At 55.3% G+C, this 17,638-nt stretch overlaps 1 protein-coding gene across 1 annotated transcript in view; it reads left to right on the top strand.

Annotated features, from left to right (window-relative positions):
* The window catches only part of JAKMIP1 (janus kinase and microtubule interacting protein 1), a 149,337-nt gene extending 131,926 nt beyond the window's left edge, over window positions 1–17,411 (top strand). The window contains exons 18-22 of the mRNA XM_070506264.1: window positions 751–828; window positions 3,734–3,937; window positions 11,465–11,530; window positions 14,780–14,855; window positions 16,007–17,411. Of these exons, the coding sequence (XP_070362365.1) occupies window positions 751–828; window positions 3,734–3,937; window positions 11,465–11,530; window positions 14,780–14,830 (399 nt within the window). The 3' untranslated portion in view covers window positions 14,831–14,855; window positions 16,007–17,411. The remainder of the gene's footprint in view (window positions 1–750; window positions 829–3,733; window positions 3,938–11,464; window positions 11,531–14,779; window positions 14,856–16,006) is intronic.
* Window positions 17,412–17,638: the final 227 nt, after the last annotated feature.

Below are 17,638 nucleotides of genomic sequence, written 5' to 3'. Positions count from 1 at the left end.
GCTTTCTAAGTAGAAATGAGAAGTGAAGAAGGAACAGCACAAGGCCTGGAAGCAGCGTGTGGTGTGGAAAGAACCCTGGACTGGAATCACAGGCCTGGGTTTCTCGTCCCACCTCTGCCACCTGTGAACTGTGGCATCTAAGACAAAGCATTGGTCCTCCCAGGACCTCTATTTCCTCGTCTATGAAATCAGGTGGCTGCAATAGATGAGCTCTAATCCTGAAACTCTCAAGGCAGTAATAGAGATCTGCCTTCTGGAGGGATGGTGCTTGTGGGGACTGAAAGAGTGACGTGGAGGGTTGGGGAGGGAGCATCCAGCCGTGAGACTAATCAGGAGGTGGGTGACGCTGTTTGTGTGGGAGGAGGGGCTGCATCTGAGAACTATTGAGACTGTCTTCAGGGACCACCAGGATGTGACAAGAAGAATCAAGGGTTCCCGTGACCTGGGCTTGGGAACGAGATTGGAGAGAGGAGAGTCCTTTCATTGCAGTCAGACGCCCAAGAGAAGGGAAGCCCAGACGAGTTGGGACAGGCATGATCAAGGTCCCTGGGCCTGTGAGGCCCCCCACAGGGGCTGCACGTGGGGAGCAAGCAGGGCGGACCATCACTTCCCTTCTCCCCCAGCACCTAGGGGTTACCCACCTTGGTGAGACTGTCGCCCTCTAGCGAAGGTGAGTGGGTGGGCTCTGGAGAGCCTCGCTGTGATGGATTCTGGTGCTGACCTTGACCTCGCGCGCCTCCTCTTTTCCAGGACCTGTTCAGCAGGCAGAAGGGCTACCTGGAGGAGGAGCTGGATTACAGGAAGCAGGCCCTCGACCAGGCCTACCTGGTAGGACCAGAAGTGGGGGGACGCTGCTCTCCAGACTCAACGTTAGAGGCTGCTTTTTCCTTCAGGGCTGACACCGTGTTTAGGGTCACCACTGGTGTGGTTTGGGGGCCATCAAAACGCTGTCTCCACAGAGCACCTGGAACGACCATACAGAGAAATTGTCCCTTTTTCCAAATCAATCATGATTTTTCAAAAATATTTAGTTACCTTGATGGTTTCTTTAGACCTGTTTATTCAATTCTAGTGATCATTTGAGATGGATGAAAGGAAACTGTCTTTCTTATGTGTTTGTTTATACTTAAATATTTATTTATGCTTGAAATCCCAAAGCAAGTTTTCCGATAAATATGAGAAAGAGGCAGTGGAGCGAGGAGTAGAGGCCACATGAGCATCAGAACAAAAGTGACTTGTTGTCAGGTCCTGTGCAATGTCGTGTTTGGGTCATAAAACTGGTCCTGGGCTTCCTGGTGGTTAATGTAAAATGGGACCACATTCAGGGCCGAATGTCACATGGCTTTGAGGACACTCAAGGCCAAGTCTCCTGGTGCTGTGGGAAGTGCTCCCTGGGGCTGGGGAGTGAGATGATGAGATGGTGGGTGTTTCCAGGACGTCCCCACGGCAGAGAATGTCGAGTTCAGGGCAGCTCTTGCTGGAAGAAGCAGCGTAGTGGACAAAGTCTGGATCACTTGTAGTTCAAATCGTTTTACAAACTGGCTTTGTACCCAAGAAATGCAGAGTCAGTGACTGAAAATCAGCTTCCAACCCTTGTTTCCAGCAGTGTCTCCAGCAAGACAGAGAGCAGGTAGCTGGGCACCCGCGGGATTCTGGGCGTGAAGGCTGGTGCGCCTCACCGTGACCCTTGACCCTCCGCGTCCAGGCCCTGGGCTTGAATGCCATGGGCAGGCCGCAGGAGACGTAGGTCAGGAGGGACTGGGCCTCCTCAAGACCTGGCATCTCCTCCTCAGTTCTTATTTCTGGGCGCTCAATGGGGTAACAGTGTTAGAGGCAACTTAAAAATGAGAGCATGCTCCTCCTTTGCTTGCCCCGTTCCCGTTTTTGGTTTTCCCTCGATTCTGTCCGGTCTCGGTCCCTTTGCAAACCCCCTTTCCCCTGCTCTATCCACCATGTCTGTCTCACAGCACCGCCCTCCCTGAGCATTTCCCAGAAAGCTCTGAGGAATACAGTTTCAGGAGAGATCACAGGAACTTAAGGCCAGAAAAGAAGAGGGGAGGGCTGCAACAGAATAAGAAAACTCTGAGGACTCCTGGGGTCCTCCATATGCTACAGGGTAGGCTGAGGCTCTGAGAGGAACAGAAGCCAGCAGTTGGCCACGTTCACTGGATTGTGGGGCCCTCTTTTCAAGGGACATCTTCCCTTGAAACTGGTGTTTCCCAACACTCTTTGGAAAACCTTGGTCTCCATCTCTGTTGTCAAAGTGCCATGTGCAGAAAGGCCCTGGGGCCCCTCAGAGTTCTGGCTCCGCAGAGGAGGCCCTGGGCGTGCCCATCCTGCCGCCGTGGAGAAGCGGCATTCATAGTCGAACGTCCCAGAGCCTCGAGTGGGATTTCAGGCGCGTGGCGAGATGGCAGTCCTGATGCAGTGCTAGATTGACCTGAACAGTCGGGGACGTAAAATGTCCCAAGAGGGTGGCAGTGCCGCATGCCTGGGCAGGGGCAAGGAAGGCAAGTGTCAGATGCACCCTTGCGCTCCTTGGTCATCAAGCTGAGTGAGATGGGGCAGGCCCACAATGGGGCTTCCAGAACTTCAAGTGGGGTGGTAGGTCCTGACTAGAAGCTAGTGCCATGGGGGGTCCTAGGAGCTTGGCTGCTGAAAGGAGAGGGAATGAGCCAGCAGGCACAGGCAAGCTCCGGCTCCACGTGGAGCCCAGATGGGGACCCCTCCACTGTGCCGGCGGACACACTCCCACCTTCTAATTTCCCAGGGGTAACAGGGCAGGGTGACAGGAAGGTGATAATGTCAGTTGGTTAAAATTAGTCCTGGCCTGATGGGCCTGGAATTCCTCCAGGGCCTGAGCACAGCCTGTTGACGCTAGGGGAGGCTGGAGGGGCAGGTGGCCTTGTGGCTGCAGAGGGTCACCCACTGGCCCCCTGCCTCAATCTACCCCTCGCCCCTTCTTGGCAGTTCCCACTGGTGATCTTTCTACACTGTCTAAGGAGAAGGCACTGCTCCTAACCAAGGCGTGTGGGTGGGGCTCAGGGAGGCAGAAAGGAGACATTTGTCTCTTTTGTCCCTAGATGTTCCTATAAGGTGCCTGTAGTTAAGTGTCTTGCTGTGAAGTTGAGAAGAAGTAACTTCCTCTAATGACTAAAACTCTTTCACGAGGATCCTCCAGTTGGCCACTAATCTCTCCTTTGCTTTGCTTTACTAAGGGTACCTTGCTTTTTCAGGGGAGGGAGCCACTAGAACATTGTCACTATTTGCTTGGGGTGAAATTGCCTTCCTAAAGCTGGCTGAAAAGCAAAGGTGTGCAAATTAAGCCGTATTTTCCCATCGGCACTCACTGTACAAGGGGAGGTTTGTTCCCGGGGTGGGGAAGTAAATTGGAAGCCTAGGGTAAAATGAAAACCATTCCAGTCCAGCCTCTCTTCAGGTCACACGTTCTAAGAGGTGGTTATGCTTGTTCTTATCATCCTGTCCTAGCTTGGACAGAGTAGGGTGTCTTGATAGAATAGAGTAAGACATGTGACATGTTCCTAAAACCATGTGCATGGGGCTGGAAGGGGCTCCCCCACTGGAAGGGGCTGCTGGCTCCTGTGCTGGGCCCTGCATGCGTCCCCTTCCTGCCCCAGATCCTGGAGCTCCGCCACCCTCTACTGCCGTGTCCTGGCGGTCACTGTCCACCCACATGTGACCTTCCACTGTCTGTGTGATTTGGGCCACTCAGAGAATCCAGGAGCTGGAGGCCACGCTGTACAACGCGCTGCAGCAGGAGCCGGGGCGGAGGGCCAGCGAGGCGCTGAGCGAGGGCCAGCGGGAGGACCTGCAGGCCGCCGTGGAGAAGGTGCGCAGGCAGATCCTGAGGCAGAGCCGGGAGTTCGACAGCCAGATCCTGCGGGAGCGCATGGAGCTGCTGCAGCAGGCCCAGCAGGTGAGGGGCGGGGCCTGGCTCGGGCGCCGCTCACCGCCTCCCAGCAGCTCCACCCCTGGCCCCCTGTTGGTGCACTGACACCTCTGAGGGGCATCTGGGCAGCCCAGGCGTGTTCAATGGAGAGCTGGGGGTACAGACAGTTTCAGTGAAGGAAGACATGTCTTGTCACAGACACCCTCATACCAGGGCAGGTGTATTCCCCATTGACCGAGAGGACTTGGGACCCTTGGGTGTAATGTACAGCAAACTGTTTCTCTAACCATACGTTTAAACAATAGGGTCCCCACCCCCTGCGAAATGGTGAACCAAAGCTAGGTGTCCCTCAGCCGCCTTCCTCCAGCATCCGTGTTCTCTTTCAGAGTTGGGTTCTTATAATGGGGAAGGCGCTGGCTGAACGGTTTGCCTTTTGGCTGCAGTTTGTGATGTCAGCTAATTTGAGGCCTGGCCCTGGGAGCTGCATTGGTTAACTCTGAAAGCCTACGTGTATTCCAGGGTTTGGAGTCCTGTGTGAGTGTCGTGTGCCACCGGGTTCCAAGGACTCCCGCTGGTGTCGAGGCAGGAACGCAGCAGCTGGCTCTGGCGTTTGTGGAGCGCTCACCGTTTTAGCTCCTTTCTCTCATGGCACATCTGCGGGGTGGGGATTGTTCTGTCCATTTACCTGATGGGGAAACTGAGGCTCAGGAAGGTGAACTCATGTGCGTAAAGGTCACACAGCTGGAAGGAATCCAACCAGTGAGGAAGGGTCTGGATGACCAGTGGGAAGCGATGTCACAGAAGGCAGAGAGAGCGAGAGCGAGAGAAGTTGGGGGGAGAGCGAGGGCACTGTCGAGAAGGAGCAGATGGGACCTGTGTCCGAAGCAGTGGGAGTCCCATCAGGACTGAAAAGCAGGGGTCCCTGGTGAATTTGAGGAAGGGTCGGGGCACAGCCGGGCTGCATTCGGTTGACGAGCAAAAGGAGACGATGAAGGGAAAAGGGCTGGCTGTGAGGACGTGAAGGATAAGCTTCGCTGAAGACCTGCTTTGGGTGGAAGGACACCTGGGAGCCTCAGCGAGCCTCTGCCTGGGCTCTCCCTTCCCCCCGCCCTGCCCGCTGCCTGCTGGTGCGATGCTCACCTGCTGGCCTGACAACCTGCCTCTGGCCCAGGGTGTCTCCAGAGCCTCGTGAATGTCTGGCACGTGTTAGGTGTTCTGAGAACCTCAAGCTGCAGGGACACCCACACCTCGTGTCAGATGGAGGGAGAGGTTTTGTTACTTGGGAGATTCCTGATCACGCTGGCATGCTGAGGGACGTGCTGAGGGACAACAGGGAGGGAGAGACTGGAGACTGAGGGGAGAGAAAGCGTCCAGAGGGTCTGCTGGACGGAGGGACGGGTGAGACCCAGCGTTCAGACCGGCAGGGGATGAGCCGAGCCAGGATGGAGAAGGAGGCGACAGTGGGAAGCCATAGGTATGTAGCCCGCATACAGGGCCAGGGGCTGAGGATACTCACCTGGCCCCATGTCCTGAAGGAAAAAGAAGGGGAGGCCACGTCCCCCACATCAGGAGGAGCGAGTGGAGGGGAAGGGAGGGCTTGGGACCCCTGTGGCCCAGGTGTGTGGACCAGTTGCTGGTGCAGGATGGGCCACTCAGGACGGAGACCAAGAATTTGCAGCAATGATGGCCAGAGTGACGGTCAGCGAGATCCGGGACAGGGCGTTGCAGGGCAGGGGTCAGTCGGGGAGGGAAGGGGAGGCACAAAGGGCCAGTGACCATCAGAGATCTCGGCGTAGGGCTGGGGGCATTTGCGTTCACCGACGCTGTCACTGAACCATCTCTGTTATGGTCACATCGCTAGTGGAAAGTCACCTGAGGTGCCCCCGGCCCAGTGGGGAGCCCAAACTTGGGACAGATCCTGACCATCTCGTACGGCTGTGGCTGTTCTGTCGGTGTCCACCAAGTGCTGAGGGGGTGCAGGGGAGGCTGGGCAGCCTCTGGACAGAGGGGCCAGCTGTCCAGCTTTTGAAGATAAATAGGAAGAGGCCAGGTGGCCATCAAGGAGGGATAACATTTCAGACAGCAGCACGGCATGGTGTGGCAGTGTGGGGCAGTGGAGTGGTCGAAAACACAGACACTGGGACCAGATGGCCTGGCTTTGAACCCTATTCTCCCATTCATTGGCTGTGTGGCCTTGGACAAATGACTTAACCTCTCTGGGCCTCAGTGTCTTCATGGGGATGGTAATAACACCTAGTCATTGGGACGCTGTAAGGTTAAATGAACTAGTACATGTCAAGTGCCCTCAGTAGGTGTAGACGGCTACCGTTATTGCCGAGTGTAGATTGGGAGTAGGCGTAGCAGGAGCAGGGCCTGATGGGGGCTGGGAGCTGGGTGCCGGAGTGTAGCTAAGGCCAAGCCCCGCGCCTCGGTTATGGGACTTGCCAACTGAGTGTGCAGTGAGTGAAGGGGCTGAAGGGGTTCAGGAAATCCAGCCCAAAGCAGAACATTTGTGTGTTTGAACCAAAAAGTCATTACCCCACCCAAGGGTTCCAATCTCAGCAAGCAGTGGCTTGTGGTTTCAGTCTGCGATCTGCGACGCGCCATTCTGAAGACGCACGGCGTTTGGCCGTGACTCCCCGGAAAGCACTGTGTCCCACCTGCTAAATGAAGAAGGGCGCCCCGGTGATTAAGAGAAAAAGAAGCAGAAAGCAGGCTGTGCCGCTCGTACGGGCGGATTGAGGACTGGGATCCCTCAGAGAAAATCCCTTAAAATACAAGCGTCTCGGGGTGTTGGCGTGAGATAACGTGGGACAAATCACTTCCTTCTCTGTTTCTCTCAGCCAGTCTAGTAAATTGCACATCCCTTAGCACGAAGAAAGCTGGTTAATTCATTGAACCAGGGCTGGGAACGCTTCTCCTTTTCTCCTTTATCCCTGGATCATTTTCACATTAGTTGAGAATTCTGCTGTAGGTAAATAGGAGACGCCCTTCTCTCATTGAATATGAAAACTGCCTTCCTGTTTATTAAAACACTCACCTGCGTGTGTGAGCATGTGCGACATCCGTTAGTGTGTGTATATAACATTGGTTAGTAAATCGCTCTGAGGATCTAATGACAAAACGTGCAAGCATATTAGCAGGTGCCCAGCATGTGGTAGGTATTCAGTAAAAAGAAGACCCTCTCTGGATGATAATGCATGTGGATGTCCACACCCAGGCAGCCTTCTGTCCGCCCTGGACAGGGTGTGCTACTCAGAGTGTGGTCTGTGGACCAGCAGCATTGACATCTCCCGGGAGCTGTTGGAAATGCAGGCATCAGGCCCGCCCCAGACCTCCAGAATGATTCTGCATTTAACAAGACTCCCAGGTGCTTTCTGTGCACCTGAAAGTTCTTAGATCTTAGTTAGTCCTAGAGACACGTGGCCGTGAGTTACAGAGGGCATGAGTCTTAGTCTCTCGGGGCTGCCATAACAAAAAACACCAGACGGCGTGGCTTAAACCACAGACGTTTATTTCTCACGGTTCTGGAGGTTGGACGTCCAAGATCCAGAGCTGGCTGATTCGGTTGCCGGCGAGGGCTCTCCTCCTGGCTTGCAAACGGCCACCTTCTCTCTGTGTCCTCACATGGCCAGGGGGATGGAGGGGGTCAGAGGCCAGTGAAGGAAGGAGAGAAAGACACGGGGGGAGAGGGAGAGAAAGAGAGAGATCCTCCGTCTTATGAGACCGCCAATCCTATTGGATTAGGACCCCACCCTGTGACCCCATTTCACCTGAATTACGTCCTAAGACCCTGTCTCCTAACACAGTCACTCTGGGGGCTGGGGCTTCAGCATACAAACTGGGGCGGGGGTCACAGTTCAGTCCATAGGAGGGTCTCCTTACGTTTCTGGTTTTGTAGGAAATGAGTTCTCATTCCTTCTGCCCCTTCTCACTGCACCGTTTCCGCTGAGCCAGCTCTGGGGGGAGCCCATCCTCCACCATCATGCTGTAGGCTTCAGGGACAAGGTTCCTCCTGCTCCCCGCTCTGGGCTCAGCTCTGGAGCAGTCGGCAAGGCTCTCCCTCCTGGCCTCACGTTCTCCGTCTGTTCTCTGGGTTGTTTGGAGCAGCTCCACCTCCAGGCTCGGCCTTGAGGGTCCGAGGTCACCCTGCAGGTGGAAATGCCTGGCCAGCTCTCCCGGGGTGGCACAGATGTAACCGACGATGCCACGACACTCCCAATCTTGTTCCCTGCTCCCTGCCGAGTATCATACATGTAATGGCAGCAGGAAGCAGGGCCTCAGCCAGCATCTCAGTGCCTTTGTAAAAGATGCTTGGAATTCGGAGTGCATCTGTTTTACTGGGTGCTTCCTCTAGCAGAATTTCCTGGAACCGGGTCACCCAGGTGATGGCTGGGCAGAGGGGAGACTTTCCTTATGGCAGCCCAGTGACAACAGCTATCACGTGCCAGGCACAGTTCCGGCCACTGGGGATGGAGCAGTGAATAAGGCCCTGCTTTCACGGAGAGTCTGCTCTTACATTCCAGCGAGAGGAGACAACACACACAGATCAATATCATGCTGCCGGGCCCTGTCCCTCCCGGAGGTTTTCAGTCAAGGTGCCCTCATTTCCTAGCACCTGCCGGCCTGCAGAGACATCTGCTGGGACCACAGGCAGTCCCAGTACCCTCCCCACCCATCCATCCACGGCCCCGCAGAAGCCTTCCTAACACACAGCACAGCACCACCCCTCCCCAAAGACTGTCCCTGGCTCCCCATTGCCCAGAGGATAAAGTCTGGGTTGCTTAGCCTGACATTCTGAGCTCTCCCGGCCCTCTGCTGACCTCTACAACTGTGTCCTCTGCCTCTCTCTCCAGCTTCTCCTGCTTGATGTCATGTTACATTTCTTTGTAATTTTTCTCATGTCTATGTACTGAGCACTGTTCCAGGTGCTGGGGACCCTGCACTTGCCCTCATAAAGCTTATATCCCAGTGTGGGGAGACACACGAGTGCTGGCACATAGAAACGGCTCCATAGATGTTGGTTCAATGCAGCTCATGCCAACCCTGTGAGTGGGAACCATTGGTGCAGTTTCCTAGGTGAGGCAAGTGAGACCCAGGGAGGGTAAGCAACTTGCCCAAGTTCACACAGCCAGGAAGTGGCTGAGCGAGAACGTGAATCAGGTCACCAAACTCTTGGCCACTGTGCCTTCAGCCTCCCATACTGTGATGAGAGACTGACCTCGTTATTATCCGAGAGTGAATGTCAAGAAATTCTGGAAGGAGAGCCAGCTTCTGAGGCTGCTTTTTCAAACCCAGGAGTCGTTCCTGGGGGATTTTTGCAAATCCTCTGACAGCTGTGAAGTGTTGCCCTCCCTCCACACGGTGCTGTAGTTTACAAGACCCTTTCCCCGGGTCCCCCTTTCATCCTGAGGGTCATGGGGTCCCTGTGCAGATGTTACAGAAGAGGGGCTCAGGCAGAGAGAGACTACGTAACTCCCCAAAGTCCACCGGCTGGTGAGTTTGGGGCCCAGGATGAAGCCGGAACCAGCTGAGTCCTGTGCTCCTTCTAGATGCTCTCTGCCCGCCCCACCACCCCCGCCTCGCCAGGGGTCCTTGGGGACGGTCACGGCCAGTTTCCCACAGAAAGCTGCCGACTTCCTAATCCCTTCCGGAGCATGTAGGCAGGGCCACCTCTGCGCTTAGGACCTTACACAGGTTCTCTCGTTACGTCCTCAGACCTAGGCGACAGGATTACCCCCACTTTACAGACAAGGAGCAGGGGCTGGAGAGGTGAACACCTGTGTTCGTCTCTTCCATGCCAATCATTCTCTGTTTTGCTGCCAGTGTGATCTTTGCCCACTGGAACTCTTCCCTGCTCCCCACGACACCCCCAAATCTGCGAGCTCCTCACCGGGACCTTCCAGAACCCCTGAGCTCTGGCCTCTGCTCGCCCCCTCCCTGTAGGCCCCGCTGGGTTCGCTGCCTCCTCTGGGGCCCCCAGCCCACGGCTCAGTGGCCCACCCTCCTGACCACTGCACCTCCAGCGCCACCTTCCTGCGCGCCTGATAAAGCAGCGTCATCCCCTCCCCACCCGGCTCGATTGTCTCCGACAGTTTATTCACCCGGTGCACATCTGTGTGTATGTGCCATTGTCTGAGCCTGACTGGACCACGACTCCTAGGGGTGGCGATCCTGTCTCTCTCCCAGGCCTGAAACAGGCCCCTGACATATTGAGCCGTATTTGCTGAGCGCGTGAACGTGTGCAGCGGTGGTTCTCAAAGTGGGGTCCCCAGACGAGCACCATCTGCATCACCCGGGAACTTGTGGGAAATGCAGCTGCTCAGGCTCCACCCCCAGAAGTGCTGAGTCAGAAACGTCGGGGGCCCCAGCAATCTGCGTTATAGCAAGCCTCCAGGTGACACTCATGGCAGACCGAGAGTTACTGCCCTACAGAATGCGTGAAAGGCTTCTCTGGGCCTGCGGAAGGGTCCGTGGGAGCCACGTGCTTATTTGAGATGATTTGAATCGCCCGGCCCTCAGCCTGACAGCATTCTCTCAGCTACATTCCGGCCTGGAAAGGCTGCAGCCAGCTGGGCAGTCATCGGGGGTACCAGCACTTAAGGGGTGACGAAGTGCTCTTGGGCATGTGACAAACTGGAGAAGGTTGTACCTCCCAGACCCTCTGGGCGGGAGGCCATGTGGAACTGGAAGGAATGGATTGACAAGCTGCTGATGGAGGGCGAGCCCCCCAAGGGGCATGCGGCATGTCCAGTGCCCGGGAGGGTGACCAACTGGCCCGGTTTGCCCTGGACGGAAGGGTTTCCTGGGACTCCAGACTTCCAGTGCTAAAACCAGGAGCATCCCCAGGCAGACCGGGACAGTTGGTCATCCCGGCATCTAGTGCTAAGTGGGAGAGGCTGGGGTGGACGCTGCAGCGACGCCTACCCCATTCGCTTCCTCTGCCCCAGCAACCAGGCTCCAGCTAAACAAATCTTAAAGTAGGAACAGTCACGTGCTGTGTATGGGCGTTTCAGTCAACAGCAGACCGCATATACAACAGGGGTCCCATAATAGCACCACAGAGCCTTGGTGTGTAGCAGGCTACACCATCTGGGTCTGTGTAAGTACTCGCTGTGATATCTATGCAACAAGGAAATCGCCTAACGATGCATTTCTCAGAAGGCATCCCCTTCGTTAAGCGATTCATGACTGTAATTTGATGCCATGATCCTGCCCAGGGCGCCTCCGTGTCCTGGTCCAGTCTCGAGGTCCATGCTTTAAAGAGATCCTGTCTTAAGAGTCCACGCTGTGTGATTCTATTTCCTCACACTCCAAGAACAGGCAAAAGCAGTCTTTAGTGATGGAGGTCAGAACAGTTACTTCGGGGCCCGAGGCAGCCTCCTGGGGCTGGACTTGGGGGTCGGGACTCAGGCCTGTGCACGAAGTCAGTCGAGCCACTCACTTAGCATCTGGATGCTCTGCTGCCTAGAGCCACACCACGACAAACGATGAGGAATAAGGCTTTGACCTGGAAATTCTACTTCTTCTGATCCGTAATGTAATGTGTTTCAGAGAATCCGAGAACTGGAGGATAAGCTGGAGGTCCAGAGACGGCACCTGAAGGAGCTGGAGGAAAAGGTACGGGGCTGAGCGCCAGCACCTGCTGGTTTCTTTCCACGGACGTCGGTGTGGGGTCTTTCCTGTTCTGTCAGTTTCACGATGCCCAGGGAACGGGCCCTGCTCTGGCCCTCCCTTCTCTGCCCCATTCCCCCCAAGTCAGCACGTCCGAGACATAGGGGGCTCCTTCAAGCACTTCTCTAGGGAAGAAAAGTGCATTCTGGGATTGACTTTGTGTGTAGGGGGAGTGGGGAGATGTCTTTTTTCTCACAAAGGCCTTTGCTGCACCCCTCTGAAACTACCTCACGAGGAGGGACGAGGTGACCCTCTGTTTTGGTTGTTGCTCATGGACTCATTCACCTTAAATGACTTCTATATGCCAGAAACCAGTCGTGTGTTCTTGGAGTCCCGTCCCTCCTGGAAGGAAGCGAGGCTGGCCCATCACAGGTGGACACCTAGCCACATTTGTCTCCCTACAATTTTTATCATTTCATGGGGGAGGAAACTGAACCTGGGGAAGAGTCAGACCTTGTCCCTGATCCCACAGCTGGGAAGGGATAGCTGGGGTCCCCAGGGGTGTCGCAGCCACCCACCCGCCCCTCCACCTCACGCTCACTGTTGGTCCGGGCAGACAAGTGAGTCCTGTTCAGAACCATGTGTGTGCAGCATCTTTGGCATGGCCCTGACCGCCTCCTGTACGTGCACCTGGTGGCCCGAATTCCTTGAGCTCAGGGACCAGCTTTTATTCACATCTTCATCCAAGACGGTTCTAGCCACAGAACAGGGCACCACAAGATCTTTGCAGGGTGCGTAATAGATGAGTAGATAGAAAACCCGTAACTGCACATTCTAGATCGCGGAGGTAGGCTCACGTGTGGGAGCATGGTGCAGCACTCTAACCCTGTCTGGGGGGCCTGTCGGGGACAACATGCCCGAGGAGGGGAGCCAGGCTGAACGTGAAGGACGACGTGCAGTCACCCAGGGGAAGAAGAGCGAGAAAGGGCGTGTCTGGGCTTCAGCTGTCTGAGGCAGGCCTTGAGAGAGGAAGCTGACTGCTCCTTGGACAAAATAGGGCCAAAGTCAGGGCGACTAGAAGGCAGATTTCAGCGCTATCTGAAAGGGGGTGACGGCCCCCTCTGTCCTGGAGGCTGTCAAACACAGTGTGCCCAAAGAGATGGACAGCTCTTCAGAGCCTGCGCCAATTTTCAAAGTTTCCTCTCCTTTCTCAGGTGAAAGTCAGCTTTTGTGCAGGTTCCATCACCTTCCTGGCACCCTCCATCTCCACCTGCAGCCTCGGGGCCTCCTGGCCTGCACAACCGGCGGCATCCACAGGGCGGCAGCAGAGGGCTGCGGCTGGAGGGTCCGAGCTCAGGGGTCGGCCGAGGCTGCCGGCAACCTGCCAGCCCCTGTGGGAATTCGGGTTTAGGCAGATTCCCAGGGTTCCCCATCTGCCAGATGTCCACACCCTCTCAACCTTCTGGGGTTATTCTGAGGACCTGAGGGGATCTCGAGTATAATTCAGTTCAAGAGTTTATCGGGGATAAGCTGGCTCTGCAGGCAGGTGTGTCTGGGCCCCACTCCTGGCTGTGCCCCTGGGGGGTCCCGAGAGCCTGGGGGTTTACCCCCGCTCCATACCTGGGCGTTCTCTGCCTCTGGAATGGTACCCCCATCTCCTGGGAGGTTGTGAGGATTAAGCGAGGTTGAGGATGTCAAGTTCTGAGCTCAAGGCCCAGACAAGGCCGGTGGGCTGCCAAACTGAAACCAGGCCATGCTCATCATCGTGATTAGAATTAAAGAGCAGGTGGGATGGGCACGCACATAAAGTAACATGGAGGAGGGGGAATGACCGGGAAATGTTTGAGTCCTCTTTCTGGCTCTTTTTTACCCTTTTTTGAGAACAAATGTTCGTGGGTTGATCTGTCTCCTTTTGTCACAGAAAGGGCTTGCCAAGGCTGGCGTCTTGGTTAGGGCTGTAAGACCAGAAGCGCTCCAAGATGCGTGCGTGTCAGCGTCCTTTCCCCAGGGCACTGTGGCCTGGGCTGGTGGAAAAGCAACTCCCGCCACCCTCAGGGGCTCACTGTCAGGAGCCCTTTGCCTGCCACACCCCACTGGGTGGTCCTGGCAAGTCCTTCCCCCTCCCCGGGCCTCAATTTCCCCAAGTAAAAAATGAACAGCTAGGTGATTCCAAAGGCCCCTTCTATCTCTAACTTTTCATGATTCCAAACCTTGTTTAAAAAGTTGTGGCTGTCTGTTTGGATTTTAATGTTTTCAACAAATAATTTAGGGGAGCTATTATTTTTTGGGGGGGGGCGGGGATTATTTTGGGAGGGGGGAAGGAATTATCTTCAAAAGCCCCAGATGATATTCAGATATGTTTCCCCTAATGACCAGCCATCTTTCTGAACCAAGCAAGTCGTGCATAAGTTAATTTGAAAAAGTCTACTTTCAAACTGACCTGTATAATTTTTCCTTTCTTTAAGGCCATTTGTTTTTCCTGCTAGTTTTTCTTTTGAAAGTAGACAAATCACAGGGCACACAAGGTTGAAAACAGTAACTCTCTCGGAAGAGTGGGCCCTGGCAGGGATGGTGTGGGGCGGGCTCTGTCCCGCAGGCGGGACTGGGTGGCCTGTGTCCTGTGGTGGAAACTCGCTGGATCCTTGTGCTCAGCGTCACGCCCGGCCCTTTGGTGGGAGCCACCAGCTGTGACCATCGGAGGGTCCTTCTTCTGTTTATAAAGTGTCCTGGGGCTGGCCCCATGACATAGTGGTTAAGTTCGCGCACTCCACTTTGGTGGCCCAGGTTCATGGGTTTGGATCCCGGGCGCAGACCTACACCACTCATCAGCCATGCTGTGGCGGTGTCCCACAAACAAAGTAGAGGAGGATTGGCACCGATGTTAGCTGAGGGCTAATCTTCCTCAAGTGAAAAAATATATATATATAAAGTATCCTGCCAAAGTCCTGCAAGAAAGCCACATCTCAGCACCAGAAAGTCAGAAAGCCCTGGTCCACGGTGTCAGGCTCCCCCATCTGAATTAGCCTGAGGTCTGGGGAGGAGGTTGGGGTAACCCGCCCCAGTGTGGAGTTGCAGGGCTTGGCTTCCCAGGTGGACTCGACCCTGGAGCCTGCCTCGTCCCGTCGCTCTCTCCAAGCCTAATGCCACTGCGCCGTTCTTGTGAAATGCTGCCATGGAATTCCATACTACATATCTTACATCTTTTTTTCTTTTCTTTTTTTTTTTTCCTCATTTTCTTTTGGTCTTATGTTATAGTTTTTGTTCCTTTTTTTGTTTTTCTCACTAGCATTCATTCTGTGGCCTTGATGACTTCCGTGAGCCAAGAACTCGGGTGGGTATCCCTTCATTTTCACTGACAAAATTGATTTTCTAACCGTGAGAATGCCTCCCGACTCTGACGATGCCCATTCCTGAGAGGCGAGGCACCGGGGACCGTGGCCTTGTGGTAGATCCCTCCCTCGGCGCTCAGGCTCACTGGGTCAGGGTCACTGACGAGTCCCACCCTGGGGGTAAGATTGGAGAGCTCACTGTAAACGAGGATGGATGACGGGGACCTGGTTGCCCCCTGTTGCATTTCACCTTAAAAAGGGGCTTTGTGGTTTATTTCCAATGGTTCTTTCCATTTCTGGTGCTCTCTATTGCCTGTGGACCAGTAAATTCACCACAGGGGCCAGACCACAGTGGCGTCCTGCATCAGGGCCCTGCGGGAGCAGGAAGCTGATGGGCAAGGCTGTGACTGTGTACAAAGTGCCCAGCAAGCCTATTCGAAGACCCTCCAGCTCCTGCCCCACCCCCAACCTTGACCCCCAAGCCTGGCTTTGATGCCTGTGCTGTGCTCAGGGCCCTCCAGACGGAAGTCATCCTGGCAGCTCGTCCCACTCTGATCACCGGGCCCCGGGTGTCCCCAGGACCCAGCTCTTACCCTGAGTTCCTGCTTTGGCATCCAGGTCCTTCCCCACGCTCCTTGTTCTGAGGGTCTTCCTTGGGACTAGGGGGTCTCCTAGGGCCCCGTGAGCCTAGAGATCTGTGCCTGAATCCAACCTGGGCCGGGAATCCTGTGACCTCTGGGGATGCCTGCAGCCCACTAGCTGCATGGACCCCCAGGCAGAGCTCTGGTCCTTCCCCATGTCCTCAGGGATGCCCTGAGCCTGACCCTTGCACACAGGGCTTGGTCTTGCATCTTCTGTGTCCTGGGGCCTAGGCCAGCACTTGGCACATGGGCGAAGTTCACTCAGAGTTTGTGCAGCAAGAAAGGAAGGACCCCAGGTCTCATCAGATTGGGAGTGGGGGTGGGGGTGAGGGTGGGGGCCGGAGGACAGGCGATCCAAGTGCTGTTTCCTCCTCCCCCGGACTATCGGGGAGGATCCCTCAGTGAGCTCAGCCGGCAGTTCAGGACACAGTGGGGGCAGATAAGCCAGGGGCTTCTCCAACCATTTTAACCTTTGGTTCTTGTGTCATTTCAACTTATTTTCAATTCTACAGGATAGAAAAAGAGCTTATGGAATAAACTGAGTCCCCATGGCAACCCCAACCCCACTCAAACCAAAATTCAACAGCAAAACAAGCTATTCAAGCCCAGAGACTGAAACCGGAATTCACATACACTTGGCGGCAGCTCGGGTCCCTGGCTGGGTCCTGGCTGGGCCGAGCTGTAGGAGTTCTGCAGGGACGATGGGGATCTTGTCAAGCTTGGGGCCACGTCTGAGTCCCTACTGTAGCACCTTCAAGAGCCCGAGGGGCAGAGACCCGAATACCGGGAAACTAAGTGCAATTACCGGAAGCCGAGTGACGGGAGCCGCCGCGTTGTCTGCGGACGGGCCGAGTCCTGTCCTTGCACCGCGTGCCTCCCCTGGCTGCAGAGTGAGGGCCCGGCTGAGCGCAGACCTGTGTACATATGTCTCCGTGAACTGTGCCCTGCGCGTCCACAATCTCTCAGCCAGAGTGACTTGTAAATGTCCCCATGATCTGAACCCAAAGTCAAGTCCCAGTCAGCAAAACCCTCCAGATCCGTGTGCAGCTGGACTCAGCAGCCAGCAGCCAGAGGCTGGGGAGGCTGGAGCCTCGCCCGCTGCAGAGGGCGGACCCCAGGGACCTCAGATTCTCAAAGGGCGAAGGCACTGGCTCCATCATTCTCCTGGGTGTAACACGGTGAAAGTCTCAAAACATGACTAGGCCTGAGGCCATGTGGAAGGAGGACCGAGAGGGTAGACACAACCCATGCTCGGGCTGTCTTGCGTCTTGGTCGTCATTTACAAGGGGCTGCCGAGGAAGGAATGCTGCGAGCTGGAGCATCCTTGGCGAACTGGGCTCCTTCACTGTGGTCTGAGCCCAGGTCCACTCTCTTACAACCATAGAGAAGGAGGCAGCCCTTCCTGATTGCAGGAGACCGGCCCCTGAATCAAGCCTCCCAGGAGATGGATGGAGTGGGGCAGCTGAGGAGGGCGGGACACCGGTTGGTGAGTGTCAAGCCCAGGAGGGAATCCCAGAGAAGGGAAGTTACTTTCTGATGCTGTTATTTTAGGGTTGGGGTGGGGGAGCATCTCCAGAAGCATCTGCTCGCAGGACTGTCCTCCCTTTGGAAGGAAGACATTTGGAATCAGAATAAATCAAGGGAAATAGGTGATGAATGCAAAGCAAAGGACAAGTACGTCAGTGTTGGAAGAACTGGCGGAAGGCAAGGATGGGTTGACCCTAAGGATGAGAAGATCCACTGGTCTGTGTTGGACTGCAAGAGCAATCCTGCGATTTCTAGTGAGAAGAACCTTTGGAGAAAACAAAAATGACTGATGTTCAGGCCACTGAGGGAGTCAGTGGGGGAGGAAACCTGACAGGGAGCTAAAATTTCTCAGAAGGCAAATCCAAGAGAAGGACATTGTGATTGGGACAGAAGGGGCTCCCCAGCCAGATGGGGAGGGATGTTCAAACCAAATCAAAGGACTGGGGACTCTAAGCAATCACACACCAGGACAGCTGAGAAGTGACCCTTCTCTTTTGAAATCTTAACCCAAAGCACCTGCTACACCAGCCCCCATGACTTGCCAATATTTGGTGACCAAATGGGAACAAGCTGATGTCTTTGCTTGAAAAGCCAGGCCTCTGAGCACTCCAGGTGGC

Source organism: Equus asinus, chromosome 3 (genome assembly GCF_041296235.1).
Source record: "Equus asinus isolate D_3611 breed Donkey chromosome 3, EquAss-T2T_v2, whole genome shotgun sequence".
In the NCBI taxonomy this organism is placed as follows: domain Eukaryota; kingdom Metazoa; phylum Chordata; class Mammalia; order Perissodactyla; family Equidae; genus Equus; species Equus asinus.
The sequence above is the reverse complement of the archived record's forward strand: the minus strand, read 5'-3'. Positions and strand labels throughout refer to the sequence as shown.